The sequence below is a fragment of the Fistularia commersonii genome, chromosome 28 (genome assembly GCF_037954325.1).
Source record: "Fistularia commersonii isolate RoL2024-O1a breed Wild chromosome 28, RoL_Fcom_v1.0, whole genome shotgun sequence".
NCBI lineage: Eukaryota > Metazoa > Chordata > Actinopteri > Syngnathiformes > Fistulariidae > Fistularia > Fistularia commersonii.
Genome location: NC_141311.1, coordinates 5,200,191 through 5,217,959, shown reverse-complemented (window position 1 = coordinate 5,217,959; position 17,769 = coordinate 5,200,191). Strand labels below are relative to the sequence as shown.

The 17,769-nt window shown below is 39.4% G+C and overlaps 2 protein-coding genes across 3 annotated transcripts; both read right to left on the bottom strand.

Moving 5' to 3' along the window:
- Positions 1-14: 14 nt before the first annotated feature.
- LOC147217296 (intercellular adhesion molecule 2-like) lies at positions 15-3,509 on the bottom strand. Its single transcript, XM_086175820.1, has 5 exons — positions 3,221-3,509; positions 2,394-2,672; positions 1,994-2,320; positions 1,632-1,895; positions 15-1,263 (listed from the first exon to the last, which is right to left on the bottom strand). The coding sequence occupies exons 1-5, from the start codon at positions 3,258-3,260 to the stop codon at positions 1,109-1,111; spliced, it is 1,065 nt and encodes a 354-aa protein (XP_086031946.1). The 5' UTR covers positions 3,261-3,509; the 3' UTR covers positions 15-1,108.
- Positions 3,510-3,646: 137 nt separating this feature from the next.
- On the bottom strand, positions 3,647-15,958 carry LOC147217295 (vascular cell adhesion protein 1-like). 2 transcript variants are annotated; one of them, XM_086175818.1, is made up of 9 exons: positions 15,824-15,958; positions 12,799-13,068; positions 12,402-12,728; positions 11,925-12,188; positions 8,072-8,338; positions 7,814-7,972; positions 6,977-7,186; positions 6,260-6,499; positions 3,647-5,242 (listed from the first exon to the last, which is right to left on the bottom strand). In XM_086175818.1, exons 1-9 carry the CDS (start codon positions 15,897-15,899, stop codon positions 5,040-5,042), a joined length of 2,016 nt encoding a protein of 671 aa, XP_086031944.1. In that variant the 5' UTR covers positions 15,900-15,958; the 3' UTR covers positions 3,647-5,039. The 2 variants fall into 2 exon arrangements, with proteins under 2 accessions (XP_086031944.1, XP_086031945.1); XM_086175819.1 differs by lacking the exon at positions 12,402-12,728.
- Between the last annotated feature and the right edge of the window lie 1,811 nt (positions 15,959-17,769).

Here is a 17,769-nt window from a genome sequence, read left to right as displayed (position 1 = left end):
ACATGGACACAATTGTTTTCGAAGTTTATTTTCGCCAAAAAAGTACATGTGTTATGTGTGAAATTAGTCCTTAATGCTTACTGATGTTGTTTACCTTATTATAAGCAAGTTTTCGTCAGGCAAACTGTAGAGTGCAGGAGAAATATTTTGATGGCTTGTATTCACATGTTTTCATCCAGTCAAGTCAATGTCAAAAGAAAATAGTGTTTTCAGTGCAAAAAGAAATCAAATTTACATAACAGAAAAAAACTATAGCAAAAGTAAGCAGTAAAAAAATAGAAGGAAATAAATGCAAACAAATTAAAACATACACAGAATCACATTTAAAAAGTACTCAATTACATTGCTCATACTACAGCTGCAAGTCATGCAGCTGTAGTATTTTGCTCCTGTGGTCACAGAGATTAAAAATTTAAGAAAGAAACCAACAGCTGATGAATAGCTTGCTCAAACTTTGGCCACACGGGGGTGGAAGAACCCAAGGGACATTGGCAATAGAGTCTAACATCACAGTTTATTTCTGAAAACCAGACTCCCTCCTTGTCCGAAGATAGAGACTGCCACTGAATTCTTAAAAGTTCAATAAGATTCTGTCAATTTATAATGGAATTATAATTCCATCCTATGTTCACCACAATAGGTTTGTCACTGTCAAAATTATAAACTTAGAAATGAGAAAATTAGAACTTAAGTGTTCTTGTTCTTGTTCTTGAAACCAAATGTGTCAAAATTCTTGACTTTGGGAAAAAAAAAGGCAGCTGCATATTATCATAAAGATAACTACTTGGTCAAGCAATGATTTACAATAGACAAATGAAGATGAAAAGAAATGTGCAATATGACTACAACTTATGACACTTTTATTATAACAATCCACCCCCAGATGGCCAAAGTTAACACACTTAACTTTCACACTTTTTCTATTATGATAGGGAAGGAAGGATCTGAAAGAATGGATGGACTCTTAACATTTGTAAAATCACAAGAACCCAAATAACACCACACGCTACCCTGCTAGTGTACAGACAAATACCAGCCATTATGTCTGTGAGAAAAAGTAATGGTTTACCAGTATGTTAAACCGTGCAAAGGTGAATCAAATATATATTCATACAGGCCCAGATGTTTGCTGTCCTGCAATATAGCTTCCTTTACTGAAAGAAAATGTGCCTTCAGGTGTCATGAAAAAAAGACCACTGATGGCAAGAAGGACTCCAAGGGACCCAAATACTCCAATAATGGCTGCAAGTGTTGTGTAATTCCCTGTGGGAGATCAGAGTTTTTGTTATTCTCTCTCTGAGCGCTCATCTCTTGTCATTGTCAAAATCAACCTTATTGTCAATACTGCCATATGTTTCACACGGAGATGATTAAAACTGACAAAGCCAATAACCTATCACCTATTAAGGTGATAGCAATAAAAAAAGTGCAGATTTTGAGTTAAAAGTTCAAAGTTGAGAGACTTTGTGTTTGTGAGAAACCATACAGCCCAAAATATATATCAAAATAAAAAACATCGCCATTAAAATCCCTGCAGTGGTACGGGGAGGACTACCTGACATAGGACAGCATAGTAGAATTAGCTGATTCGTCATGCAAAGAAATTTTACAAGTTCAGTAACAGATCTTACTTGGAATACTGGTGACGATGAAATATTTGGTGACGGTGCCCAAAGTATTTGATGCCGTGCAGTTGTAGGTCCCCGGATGTGTATAGGAGATGGTCAAATTGGACTGATCCTCATTATCATTTTCAGCTCTCTGTTCCGTGAGGTGTGGGAGATGCCAACTGTACGCGGGTGCAGGGTTTCCTAAGGCTATGCAGTTCAAAGTTATTTTACCACCAGCTGGAACGGTCACCGTCTCCTGGGCGGGGGTAGAGAAGCTCGGTGGGTCTGAGGGCAAACGCGGAAAGATTTCAAAGTGAGGCAATGCATCCTAAAATATTCTCTGACACTTTGAAACAATAACAGTTACATGCTGAGAAACTCACAGTGCACAATCATGTCATGTAACTTGGACTGCATCTTGGGAATATTTGGTCCTGATGGCCCAAAGTCCAAATGAGCCTCACAACTGAACTGCTTTCCATCAAGGTCTCTCTGGGCAGTCAGATTGTAGGAAGATGTTACATTGACTGGAGTGAGCATGGTCTGAGTTTTAAAAGTCTCATTAAAAATAAGTTTGTTTCCTCTGTGCCAATACACGTAGAGGTTCCTTGCTGGTGCGACATTGAAAACGTGACAGTCCATGCGATACTTTTGACCTTCCACCATAGGGCTTAATCTTCCCGGCTGAAATAAAACACTCTCTGCCATTTCTGCAAGACAAGAGACAAGTTTCAGAGTCTGTCGAGGACCAGTCTGGACATTAATGCTTTTAAGAAGGCTTACGGTAGATTGTCACAGGAAGGCCTTTCAAACACTGCCTATCGTTGAGGAGAATGGTGTAGCATTTCGGAACCAATGACCATACAGTCACTGAGCTGAGGTTGAGGATCAGAGAAGAGACCCCATCTTTCAGTCCAGTGCCTCCTACTGGAGACTCCCAGCCCATTCCCCAGACCTGGTTTGTCCGAGAGCTGCAGTTGGCTATGAACGGGTCTTTATACTTCACCACAACCAAAGGGGGATTGATTTCAAGTGGGCAAGTGTCATCACTTACAGCCTTTCCTGCAAGTACACAGAGTCCAAGCAGGCGTGAACAACATCGCCAAGCACAGCATTTGTACGATGCGTCAAACTTTACCCGAGATGAAGCTTTTCAGAAGGGAAAAACAGAGAGTTGGATGTCTAACTTTCTTCGAAAAAAGGCAAGGACAAGGACACAAGGACCAGGACAATAAAACTGCAGTTTTCCATACACATATTTGACCTTAAAGTACATACGAGATTTGAAAGTAGCTCAAAGTTTCAGATGATATTCACAGTATGTATTCCTTTATATGTATAATATCAGCCGGAAAAGATCTCACACCTATCTAAACTTGGTCCGAAAACCAGTATTACAGGAGTTATCGTATCGGAGTTACACTTAGATATCGGGACTAAAAGGATATAAATAATTCGCAGGTACATCAATTCATGGGTGTTGGCTAGCCCATGAATCGTCGACGCAGTTAAATTATGACATTAAAATATAAGTTAGCGAAAGAAGAAGGAAGAACAATCCTTAAAGGCTAAGAAAACGCGACCTCCCACAATGAAAGTAGAATATTTACCTGTGCAAACGACAAGTGTGCCAATCAGGAAAAGAATCATTGTTCTCTCGGATTGTCGTTTGTAAGTTTATCTTATCCGGTCATAAAGTGAAACTAACATCTTGATGCGTTCCAGTCCCCCTCGGAAGTCAATACCGTGAAGTCCGTGTTCCGTAGCTGACCACTTTGACGCAGACTTCTAACATTCTCGCTGAGAAACGTTTATTCGGGATTGTACTTCTCGTATCGATATCTCTTTCATCTGCTATTAAGCGTGTACGCCGTTAGCTTAGAGCACGGTTATCGGCAAACACTGGCGGAAGTGTGCAGCAGTTACGCATTAGTCAATGCCATTACAGCCATTTGAGAACACTGATTCATTTCCTCGAACTCTCCAGAGAAAGTCTTTTCACTCACCATGGTGCGAAAAACAACATTGATATAACGTGAATTGTATCTGTGTTTTTATTACTGAAATAACAACAGCAAAATAAACCATCGTGTCGCGACTACCTGGTTTTCGTTTACATTTCCGATAGCATTGGAAGGCAACATGAATATACATATCTCTCTTCACCAACCCAAATGTGTACTTTCACTTAAAACCTTCAGGATAACAACATAAAACTTCATTAAAACACGACACTGAATGGAACTGCCGCTTCACAGTTATCTTTGAAATGAAATTGTTCCCCTATCATTACAAATACATCAGTGGTCTAGGTGATACTGCCAGGGGAATAAAGTAAAGCATCAGTTCTCACAATGCTGAAGAAAATGTTTCAAAATATATAATATGCTGGCCATTTCCTGCCTGAACTAAAATATAATGGGTTCTTCCATCAAAAACAACAAACACATGGCACCTATCACTTAAAGTCCTTCCAAACGGTTAAAATATAGTAGCCTGTTTGGAAAGCCACACTTAATATGAAAATAATGTTTTACATCTGTCATAAATATTTACAACAATATTCACATACAGTATAACTTTCTCTTGTCCTAGATTTATTGTAACATTTACAACCCTTATGCAGTCCCTTTTAAAGCTACTTTTTTCCAGCATGGTATTTCTAATAAATAGATTTGGCATTTACATTTACATAAATATCATTCTGTATTTGGAGCTGATAGTCGTTAATGACTAAAAGCACTCACTGAAAAATAGAATACTTCAGAACTGAACAACTTTTCTTTTCAATACAACCAGAGCCTGACACAACATAGCAAAATAAAGACCCAGTACAGACGGAGGTACAAAGTGAAAATAGAATCACTGTGGAAAAAAATACTTGAGGAACAATGGGCTCAGAGAACGGTATGCACAATTCATTATTGTCACACTTGCAGGGAAAGCAGGGAAGTAGTGTGTTTCCTCTCTCAAAAACACAGCAGTCTCGGGGTCACTTAGTGTGCAGATAAGTTTATAAAATGATCACATGCTTAGATGTGAATGACTGTTATAGAACAGCAATGACATTAAGTCAACGCAAACATTCATATAAAGTTTCCTATGTGCTTTTTAAAAATAGCAGTTAGATCTCTTCCTCCGTTCTTGTCCAGTGAAAACAGTTCAAATACAGTAGTCATTATTGGATTGTGCTTCTCAAGCCAAGATTACTTAATCTTAAATATAAAGTCATTGCATTTCAAATAAAGCACTTAAAATATAAAAATGAATAGTTAAACAGGCAATTGTGTGATAGGATTTACAGTCCAGTGTCTGCCAGATTATGGTGGGGTTGCCAGCTTTTATTAACCACTATGGGTTAAATTGGTGCAAGAAGTGGCTCTTTCCAAGTGCTCAATCATCTACTTTGTGTTACAAAGTGACCTATTGCTATGACAATTTGGTCATAGGAAACTGCATGTCCCAGCCATTGTGAGCTACGTTGCCATTGTGGTTGCTGAGTTTGGGGTTTTTCAGACTGTAGCGGCGCATCTTGGTGTTCTTGTAGTAGATTGAATAAATGAAGATAAAGATGATGGAGATAATCACCACTGTAACAGCCACAAATCCAGCTATAAGGGGCAGGTAGTCCTCTGTAACAACAATAAAAGAGTCAAATAATGATCAAAAATTGATTTTAAAAAACAGCTTAGTTGATGTGTACTTTTTGACATTAAACACAGTAACTTTTTGGTCACATTTACTGTCAGTGTTGATTCTGAAACCTCCAGTTGTTTTTTACTGAAAAGATCAGTCAATCCCTCTCAGTGGAGGCACATGGGAAGTAGAATGTAAATGCTTGCTATTAAATTATTTGCAACATTAACATCTAACATGTCGCAAAGAAATGTAATTCTATATACATTATATAGGAGACCATAAAATACAGTATTACTCTGCTTTTTGTTATGAGACCAAAATATGCATCAGATGAACCGTTCCGTTGTTTTCGCTGTTTTCTCCTCATAAAATTAGAAGAGAAATACATGTAAGTTGTGGGGGAATGGGAGACAGCGTTATGACCAAGTGACAGCATTGAACCTCAAAGAAGTCAAAAGGGAAGCTCTGAATTACAGAAAGATGTTTGTACGATGAATTAATGAAAGAGCCAGCTTTCATTACTATACGGTAACTGTAACTTCGATTATAGTAATAATAATTGTGAAATATCTTATCACTTCATACCAGGAAATGTTAGATTCAGTATACTGTTTGAATGTCGAGAGGGATTCTTGATCTTTCTTCATAATTCGCTAAATATTTTCACATTGAAAAAGTCTTGGCAATAGACCCAAGAATAAAACTAGAATTTATGCTGCTTTCATGAGGTTCACACACCTGTAAGGACCTATGGATGGCGGAAAACTGAGGAGGTGAATGAATAAAGCCCTAAATTCCAACTACAAACTTTAATGTGGACAAAAATTTTATATGAAACACCATCCTCTGATCCCTCCCTCCTGCAGTACAAGTAAAGCAAGCTATAGATGGAAAACAGGCCAAACCCATAAAATCAATCACTGCCTGTAAAAACTACCAGGAGCCGTGAATCACAACAAGGGGTTTAGCCAGAAGTTAATTTAAAAGCAATATTATAGAATTTATATTACCATTTAAAATGGCTTCGATCTCATGGTCGACTGAATCAACTGCATTAGTGGCCCTGCACCGGTAGACGCCTTCCTCGTTGACAGTGATGTTGCCAGAAACATGGAGAATCTCTTTTGTGTGGAAAAGCCATTGGATCTCTGGAGGAGGGTTGCCTTCAGCTTCGCAAACGAGGTTCGATGGATAACCTCTGAACACTGGGATTTTTTTTGGCAGCTTTGTGGTATTAATGATGGGCTTATCTGTAGGGCAATAAAGACCACCGTGTCAGGTCACAGAAATGTCAGGAGTCAGGAGCATAACAATTGTGTTAGGTCAGTGTGGAGCCTGCAATACTCCACTACATTGAATTTTTTTTCATATTTGATAGAAGTTACAGCCAATCGGGCAAGTTGGGGCGGGGGGGGTGGTCAGTCCCAGCAGTAATTGGGCAATAAGTGGGGGTACACCCTGGGCCAGTATGCTGTCTATCATTCAACATTAAGTCTGTGCTTTCTGCCTAAGGACAATTTAGAGTTTTTAGTTAGCCGACTGCATATTTTTGGACCGTGGGAGAAAGTTGTATAACCTGGAGCGAAACCAACAAGGGGACATGTAGAACATGCATAAGCCACACAGAAGGAACCAAGTCAAAATTGACTACAGTACCATTGTGTTGCCCCAAAGACACATTTCAAAATATACATATTTTTACAATGAAGAAAATTAAGAGAACTCACAATACACCGTGAAGTTAAATGAACTTGACATCATGCTTGGAGGAGGCTGTATTCCAAGGTCCAACTGAGCCTCACATTTGAACTCTGCTTTGCTGTGAGTTCTATTCACAGTGAAACTGATGGTCGATGACACATTCACAGGAGTGTTGATGGTGCTGTTATCACAATCTTTGCAGTTCTCTGGCAGGGAGACATACAGTCGCTGTGGCTCTAGAAATAGGCAAGTGTAAAAGAAGAACAACAAAGAGAAACATTCAATTACACAGTCTTAAGTTTTGATTTGACTCAGATGTTCAGGAAACTTACAATGGCCGACATCTTATGTTCCTCATTCTATATTCAAGGGAACATGTGACGTGTATTTATTTTAAATCAGTCTCACATTCCTGCTGCAGGGATGACTATAGCATACTCAGTGTGTATTAATCTGCTGCTGAAATTAGCCAGCGGCAAATGGTCTACCGACCAATGTTGGTGACATCTGCAAAAGTTTACGAACAAAACATCTTTTACAAATTAAGTTAGCCATTTCTGGTCAATTTTAAAACAGCTTACTGTATGACTCAATTACAGCTTAAACATTTGGCCACAGTAGAACTTGCACTGGTTTGAATTGAGGTATTGATCCAACAGAAAACAATACCAATGCACTGATGTCAAACATATGGATGAGTGCATGTGTTTACTTTCATGCAAGAATTAACATCTTAGCTTTTTTTTTTAGCCCCCCCCCTCCCAAAAAAACACAATTTTACAGTTGTAAATATCCCTGTACACCTATTTAATGCAGCTGCTGTCATATTGCTTCATACTGCAACTTAAGCAAAGCTTCCCCACCTTGGCTTGACGGCTCAATAGTTTGATTCCCTTGGAACCACTGCACAGCCAGGTTTCGTGCAGGGGCAACATTGACAATGTCACAATGCAGCTGGATGCGTTTGTTCTCTACCCAGCTGAAGTTAAGCCCTCCACGGATGGAGACACTGTCTGGCATTTCTAAAGAGACAATACAATTGGATGACAACAATAAAAATTTCAGAGTTAATAGTCAGAGAGAGATTTAGATGAAAAACAACAGATGTTCTTAATACATACTGTAGAGGGTGAAGTTTAATGGTTTGCTACATGATTGTAAATTCCTTAACATTGCAGTGCAGTGCGGTGCAGCATCCCAGTCCTCGGAAGTGTCAGCAGACCAAGTTTTGATGCTCTTGTCATAGAAATGCCTATCCTGCCAGTAAACTTCTTTAACATTGATGGAGCTGAGGGGCATTGGTTTGCAGGTTGCATTCTGACGTTCGCCTTGATATTGTATCACCATCCTTTGCGGAGTTATTTCAATAGGACATTCTTGCATGGGATCTGTGGGGAAACACATAAGGAATGTTTCATTCTGGCATCTATACCACTAGATTATCAAAATGCAACATTCCAACTAGAAGTGCTGGCGTGAAAATGGGTGGTGAAATGTTTTTTAAACAAAAGCCATATCTCAAGGGGCAACAGGAAAAGTCTGGGGCAGGATAGGTCCCTCCCACAGGAAAGTCTGCACTTGATTGTTTTGAGCTCAACTTCAATCTATTACCAATACTTTAGTAAAAAAAATGAATCTAAACCCAAAAGCAACCAAGTACATTTTAAACAGTTAAGTCGACTGTTCATCTATGGAATAAATGGAGTCAAATATTGTGAGGTATTCGTCCTGGTCACACATAAATCTCAAATATTTGTTTGGATGCTGCTGAGTCTCAGTGTGTCAGAATGTTCAGTGGTCACCACAACAGCGTCTCTAACACGGGTTAATCTCTTCCTTTTGTGTTTGTTTGGTTAAAAGTCACTACCTACCGGCGTGCAGGAGAAAAAAAAGTCACTCAGCCGTCCTTCTGGACGCGAGTAATCATTCTTGTCGCCCAAATGAGACTTAGCCAAATTCACTTTAGCACAAACGAACCATTCAAAAGAAAATGTAAGCTAACTTACTGGACTGGGTTCCGTTACAAAGCGACAACAGCTTTAAACTTAGAAGTACTAAAATGAACCGCAGCGAGTTTAAATCATCCATTGAGCTCAAGTATTTTCCAACCGTTATCGCCCCTCTTCTTTTACTCGAAGTAACTCCGTTTTTCCTGCTTCCCCTAAATTAGACGGCTCCGGCCGAAGGCGGCTGGCTGGTGACTTTTGAGGGGGGAAAGCTAAGCTAAGTTTTGGCTACATGTACGCGGCAGGGCGCTCCTACCGCCGCCAGAGAGGAAACTGGAAAACGGACGTCCCACACCCACACACACACACACACACACACACACACACACACACACATACACACACATACACACACATACACACACACACACACATACACACACATACACACTATGACTGTATCAATTTGCGACCACCTACATTTAGAACCGGAAGTCAAAACACGGCATATTGCAAACGACAATGTGATTCCCAGTAATTTCTAGAATATTCCATGCTGAATTGTCTCGTCGTATATTGCTTTTTTTATAGCATTCCGAGGCCCTGTAGTGTTTAAAACGGGAAAATTGTGAGAAAATTCGCTTTTCCCCTGGAATTAAATATAATTTCAATTAACAGTGGAATAGTAGTGTGATACTTTACATAAAACGCATAACATACAGATTTTCAACCCTGCTATAGAAATGTGTGTCCTTTTTGACTCCCAATACACGCGCACACACACACACACACACACATACAGGACTGTCTCAGAAAATTAGAATATTGTGATAAAGTTCTTTATCTTCTGTAATGCAGTTACAAAAACAAAAACGTCATACATTCTGTATTCATTCCAAATCAAATGAAATATTGCAAGCCTTTTATTATTTTAATATTGCTGATTATGGCTTACATCTTAAGAAAACTCAAAAATCCTATCTCAAAATATTAGAATATCATGAAAAAGTAATTTTTGTTTTTTTAATTGCATTACAGAAGATAAAGAATTTTATCACAATAGTCTAATTTTCTGAGACAGTCCTGTACATACACTCACTAAAATGGGTGACACCCAGTCAGGGAAGGCAGGAGAGGCCATGAAAAAATGATTGAATGGTTGTTAGATTGTTTTTGATACAAAATCACTAGATTTTCACATTTACTGTTCAAATATTGCGAAGAGACGTGCAGTGAGGCCGCAGATGTGGAGCCTCAACGCAGAGTGTGTAATGACGGCTGACTGCTGGCATGCGCTGCACTAAGACCGTATTGCTGTCTCTCTGTATGTCATTAAAATGTTTAAACATTTAAACATGTTTGTGATTCCAGACGAAGTCAAGTGCAGCCATCCATTTATTTTTTTGTCACCTCACTCTCAAAATGGAGAATTACATATCCAAACGTATACATTTTTCAAAATTAGACTCGAATGGACCTCATTTATAAGTAAGGTAAGATAATGATAACTTTTTAATAAATTAAATGTTCTTTTTGTGTCCTACAGTTTGTATGTGTGAAGAAAGCGGATATGGCATTTTAAACCTAACCTGTTAACTGCTTCCAATGAAATGGTGAATAAGCTACTCTGTAGGGTTCATGTTTGCAAATATCATTGTGATGAAGTCAGAGCCTCACCAGCCATGAATCTCACCGCATGTCACTTGCACACACACACACACACACACACACACACACACACACACACTCCCAACCCTAATTCCATCCCTGTCCTGTTTCACTCACACCCTTGCTGTCTCTCTCTCTGTCCCTCCCTCTCTCTCTTTCGACACTAACCGATCAAGACCACTCGCACTGGCCTCAAATCTGTCCAAGATTTCTGTTGTGAAGGGCACGTTTTCTTTTCTACCATCACCAAGTGCTTGCACATAGCAGAATATTGAGTTTCTGTAAATAATTCTAAAGTTTGGTTCAGACCTGCTTGACATGTAAATTGCCATGTGACAACTGTTTTGTCACATGGCAATTTTGGCGCTGTATGAATGAAATCTGACTTCACTTGGCACACACACACACTTTTTCTTATTGATGCTCTCTTCAGGGGCCAACGCAGCGAATCAGCTTCCTCCATCTAACCACTTGTCACACACCAACTAACTTCATTTCCTCTTTCCTTCCGTCCATAAATCTTCCTCAAGGCTTGGCATGGCAGTCCCAATCTCAGCATCTTCCTACCAATACATCGCCCCCTCTGTACATGAACAAACCATTCCAGTCTGGCCTCCGTCTTTATCTCCAAACATGCACACACACAAACACACACATACACACACACACACAAACACACACAGACACACACACACTCACACACACACACAAGCACACATATACACTGTAAAGGTTGAAGGTGTTGAACGAAGGAAAGACTCAGCTTGAGAGAAGTCATCAACTAATTTTAACATACACAAAGCTCATTATCAGAAGATTCACAATTACGAGGCGGCACAGTGTGGTGCAGGGGTTATCGCTTCCGCCTCACAGCACGAAGGACCCTTTTCAGATCCCAGGGCCTCTATGTGGCTCTGGGATCGACCTACGACCGTTTCAGGACAGTTTCTGTGCATACCTGCGATGCTGAGTGCAGGATAAGTGCGAGATAATGGATGGATGGATTGATCCTCTCTATGCAGTCATGTTGTCACAATAGTTGTTTGACTTCAATAAATGTAAAAGGGCCATAAGGCCTAGAGGAAGACTAAAGAGGAGGTTTCTTGATGTCGTGAAAGAGGACAATTTGCTGTTGTGAGAGAAGAGGCTGAAGAGGAGAGGCCTAGATAGAGGCAGATGATTTGCTGAGGTGATACTTGTATGGAACTTCGGAAAGGAAAAGAAGATTTAAATGAACCAGCATCCCTGTTTAAGCAAATAAGGTATTTGAAGTAGCCTGTCAGTCATACAAAAGCACTTTCAATTTGTGCTTCAAAAACATTATTGGATCATTAAGATGGAAAGATCATGTTAGCCTCACCTTTTATTGTGACTGTCGCTGTTTTGGAGACTTTTCCTATTTCATTCACAGCATGACATGTGTACAACCCCATGTTATGTGCAGTTGCATTGTTGATTGAGAGGTAGGATATGTCATTTACTATGAACTCCCTCACATTGGCACGTTGGTTATAGGTCCAGAAATACTTGGGTTGTGGTTTCCCAATGGTTGAGCACTTCAGTTGCACCTGAGATCCAACTTCAACTTCAGCATCTTCAAGTTCAAGTATTGGTGTCGGTGGATCTAATGTTATAAGCAAAGAAGATAATGAAATTGCAGAGCAAAAGCAAGTGTAAGGAAAGAAAACACAAATGCTATAACGAGGCATTTTCATCATGTGATTTACATAAGACATTTAGTTTAACTGTGGTATAGGCAGATGTAAGACAGTTTGAAATTGTTAATAAGTACTTGTCTTGTGAAGGTTTTCTTTCAACCTTCCATTCAGACACTTACATTTAACTTTGAGAGTGAACTCCTGTGACGATACATTGATATTGTACCCCTCAATCTTAAGCTTCAGCATTGCCTTGCATCTGATCTTGACTCCGTCGTCATCCCTTGTTGCCTTAAAGCTGTAGCATGATGACTGATTCAAAGGCTGCTTTATTTGAGAATGAAAATCCTCTAGTTTACTTGGTACATTTCTTTTGTACCACACCACAGAGAGATAATTAGCTGGTGCTACATTGTGGACATCACATGACAAGTCAACTTTTTGCCCCTCTGTCACCACCATGTCTGGGTGACTAGGACAACGAATATTGATGGTATCTGGGAATGCTGGTGAAAGAGTAGAGTCGTCAAAGACAGTCAAGCAATCATTCGGTTATGCAAATTAAACAAAACTTACAGATAACATGTACTTCCAGCTTCACATGACACTGGGTAGTTGAACTGTTTTGTCCTGGGCTGATGTAGCATTTAGGTTCGATGTCCCACTCTGTGAGCTTGTCCACAGACCAGAGCAAATGTCTGACTGACTGTCCGCCTGTGCCCCCTTGTGACGCCTCCCATCCAATGCTGTCATCCCAGTTCCCTAATCTACTGCAGTTGACCGAAACTGAGTCTCCATATCTCACTACAACAGTGGAGGAGCTCAACTCAATGGGACAGCAAAAACCTGCATCACATGAAAGAGTGAAAATGTCACATTTACATATTTGCAGCTGTAGGAACCTTTTATTGCAGGTTTAGTTTATCTTCCCCGTTGCAGAATATAAAAACAAACTGCTAAGCAGTAACCTTCCTTTTATGTGTATGACCGCTGAGAAAAACTGAGGTGTCCTCAATCCATAAAAGGTTTAAAACTTAGCTATCTTCATTAATTTACTTTCCAAGATTTCCAAAACTTTGCTCTGCATTGGCTTAACTGATCATTTTCCTGTTTTTTTTTTCATTTTTCTATCTATCATCAAGGGATTTTAAATGAAAGAGTGTGATCCACTTGTGGGGGGGTCTTGAGAGCGGTCGAAATGGGTTTTCTCCGCAGGGTGGCCATACTCTCCCTTGGAGTTAGGGTGAGAGGTTCAGGTACACAGTGGAGCGAAAAAGTATTTAGTCAGCCACCAATTGTGCAAGTTCTCTCACTTAAAAAGATGAGAGAGGCCTGTATCATCATAAGTACTCTTCAACTATGAGAGACAGAATAGGGGGAAGGAATCCAGGAAATCACATTGTAGGATTTTTAATGAATTAATTGGTAAATTCCTCTGTAAAATAATAATTTTGTCACCTATAAACAAGCAAGATTTCTGGCTCTCACAGACCTGTAACTTCTTCTTTAAGAGGCTCCTCTGTCCTCCACACATTACCTGTATTAATGGCATCTATGGCCAAGACCAAAGAGCTGTCAAAGGACACCACTGATAATCTCCCTCGATCTGGGACTCCACACAAGATCTCACCTCGTGGGGTCAAAATGATCACAAGCGAAAAAATGAGCAAAAATCCCAGAACCACACATGGGGACCTATTGAACCGCCTGCAGAGAGCTGGGACCAAAGTAACAAAGGCTACTATAAGTTACACACTACACCGCCAAGGACTCAAATCCTGCATTGCTTGGTGTGTTCCTGTTTAAGCCTGTACATGTCCAGGTCCTTCTGAAGGTTGCTACAGAGTATTTGGATGATCCAGAAGAAGACTCGGAGAATGTCCTATGGTCAGATGAAACCAAAATAGAACTTGTTGGTACAAACTCAACTTGTCGTGTTTGGAGAAGAAAGAATGCTGAGTTGCATCCAAATAACACCATACCCACTGTGAAGCATGCGGGTGGACACATCATGCTTTGGGGCTGTCTTTCTGCAAAGGGACCAGTACGACTGATCCGTGTAAAGGAAAGAATAAATGGGGCCACATAGTGTGAGATTTTGAGGGAAATCTTCCCTCCATCTGTAAGGGCACTGAAGATGAAACGTGGCTGGGTCTTTCAGCATGACAATGATCCCAAATACACCACCCAGGCAACGAATTATTGGCTTCGTAAGAAGCATTTCAAGGTCCTGGAGTGGCCTAGCCAGTCTCCAGAGCTCAACCCCAAAGAAAATCTTTTTTTTTTTTTTTTTTTGGGGGGGGGTTGAAAATCCGTGTTGCCCAGCAACAGCCCCAAAACATTACTGCTCTAGAAGAGATCTGCATGGAGGAATGGGCCAAAATACCAGCAGTGTGTGAAGACTTAAAGAAAATTGTTCGACCTCTGTCATTGCCAACAAAGGGTATATAATAAAGTATTGAGATTAACTTTTTTTATTCACCAAATACTTATTTTCCACCATAATTTACAAATAAATTCTTTAAAAATCACACTGTGATTTTCTGGGTTTTTTTTCTCATTCTGTCTCTCAATATTGAAGTGTACCTATGATGAAAATTACAGGCCTCTCTCATCTTTTTAAGTTTTGGTTACTGACTAAATACTGTATACTGTACTGTATATACTGTATATTACCCTTTAGAGTCATGAAGCTATCTACCTCAGGGTGAACAAAACCATAGTAAATAAGTAATATTGGCGTGAACAGCATCTGGCCCGACAAGGTCTGCAAGGTCTGACACTGCTGGAATGCTACTATACTCTAGAAGATAAGGGTACTGTAACTGACCTGAGAGAACGGATCATCCTAAAACACAAGACAAATCCCTCCAAAATGATAAGTATCAACCGATAACCATTCCTATAAATGCAACAACCGATAGAATACTTGCAGGGGTCTTTTAATTGTCAACAACTGTTATAAAATAACTGAGATGTCTTATCTCTGTGCAATACACTGACCTAATGGCCTCAAAGAGACATGTTTATGGCGATTGTGACTGCGAGTGTTCTTTTAAAAACAAGTGACGGAGATAAATCAAATGGTGGTTGTGGCATAAAAGTACCAACATGTGTGGCAACTAACCACAATATTTCATTTATCTCAGCAAACAAAGAAATCTACGCATATCAATTATCATGTCCCAATACAACAGCCTGATCGCTCAGCAAAATAAATTACGAAAACATCTTTTCGTAGTTGTCAGTAGCCACCCAAGTCTTGTGTCATCCGCTATCACAGTCGGAGCAGAATATTTATTTTATCTGCGGCAAAAACTTACTTAAACTTTACATTCTGGTGGGGTCCTTGCTCAGCTTAAGTTCATTGCTCTGCTTACAGTTTCACTTTCACATAAAACCTGGATGTGTTGTCTTAATTAGCTCATAAGCTCAGCATGGAAATTCGCTGGGATAAACAGTTGTTATTAGTTACAAACAATTTCATAGCTATTGTTGTTTTAAGAAATATTAGCAGCAGCAGTAACAGGTAATAATATTAATACTAATAACAGTAACAATAAGAATAATATTAGTAAAAATAATATAAAAAACTGCCTACCTGTCGCACAGAGGAAAAACCCTACAAAAAGCCATTCAAATACTTTCCACATCTTAGTGCCAGTTACTGGTCTCATGTGAACAATGTCTCCTTTGTCCGGGCCAAGTTCTGTCAGCTCCACTTCTGCCCTGTTCTGTATTGTTCATTCTAAATGAGAGCCGCGGGGGACATATGTAATCAGAGAGTTTCCTGTAGAAAATTAATTGGAAAACTAAACAGATGAGTCATCAGCTGGGAATTTCCCTGCCATGGCATTAATCGGGGAAAAAAAATGAAAAAATATGAAAACTGAACAACAACCTTAAATCAGCCATTTGATCCATCTTTGCTTATTTGTATGCTGTATGCTTAGTAGATGTGTACCATTTAATATTAAACACAATAATTGTTCAGTCGGTGTTGGTTCTAAAACCTCCAGTTATTTTTCACTGACAACTGGGGAAAGATCACTAAATCCCTCTCAGTGGAAGCACATGGTAAGTAGACTATAAGGGCTTGCGATGAATTTATTTGCAACATTAACATCTAACAAGTTTTAAAAAAAATGTAATTCCATTTACATTATATAGGAAACTTTAAAATTCAAAAAAATATTTCTATATTAATCTGCTTTTTGTCTTTTTTGGAAGTTGATAGGGCCATGAGACCAAAATATGCATCAGATGAACTCTTCTGTTGTTTCCTCTTCATGCAATTTGAAGACTTTATATGTGGCCCTGGGATCAACCTACGACCGTTTCAGGGTGTCTGCGCCTTTTGCCCTATGACAGATGATTTGCTGTGGTGACACTTGTATGGAACGTCAGAAAGGAAAAGAAGATTTAAATGAACCACTATTCCTGTTTAATCAAATATGGTATTTGAAGTAGCCTGTCAATCACACAAACTCACTTTCAATTTGTGCTTCAGAAACATTATTTGATCATTGTGATGGATAGATCATGTTCGGCACCACTGCACTGCACTTCTGAAGCTCGGGTAAGTATGTATTCACACCCATGCACCCATATTTGGAAATAGACAAATAGACCAAGTGTTATTATCAATTATCAAAATTATCAATGACATTTGTGAAGTCATGTTAGAAAGCTGAAACCCCTTTCACCAGTGTCCTGAAAACAATGAAAACAATTTAGGAAAGCAAAGATTGTTTGCATGCAAGCAAAACATCCACCCACACTGTCAATGAGAGACAATAGTGAAGTGTGGGATTTCCAGATATTGCTCCATATGTCCTGTTTGGATCAGTGCTGAAGGATGTACAGGATATCTGGTCACTGGAGAACATCTCAGCCCTGTTACATGAGGTACAGGAATGACAAATTCACCTTGGGGCTAAAAGTTCAGGAGATGCATTTAATAAACAATGGACAACTGATTACTTTTGCAAGAAATCACACCACATACATTTCAAATTCTGAGATCAGACCCTTGTGTGTATGTCTGAAAACAATAGAGTTGAAATGGGGATAATAAACAGCTACAAAAGAGTTTCATTTTTGATTCACTTATAGTCACAATTTGAGGAAACCAATGTGATGGAAGAAGGATATGGTGGAAAATTACATAACATGGCAGTGATAAGAAACTGAGCTTTGAGATTCCAGTAAATAATTTCCTGAAACCCCTCCCATTACTCTGCAATCTCCCCTCAACAGAGGGTTTCAAGTTTACTCACAAGTCAGCATTTGAAAAATTTAACTATTTAAATTCTTTTTGGGAGACTTCTGACCCTAACCCTAATCAGCAAAAGGGCCACCAAAAAGAGGCCTTGAGGCCCCACAATTATCATATTAACATCATATTCCCAACAATAATCCTTGAATTGTGTAATTTATCACCATAATTTACGCACTGAGATACAAAAGCTTCCTTTGCTCCATAGCTGCACCAGCATGTTTCATAGGGTACCCATTGTTAGGGTGACTATATTTTCGTACTTCTTC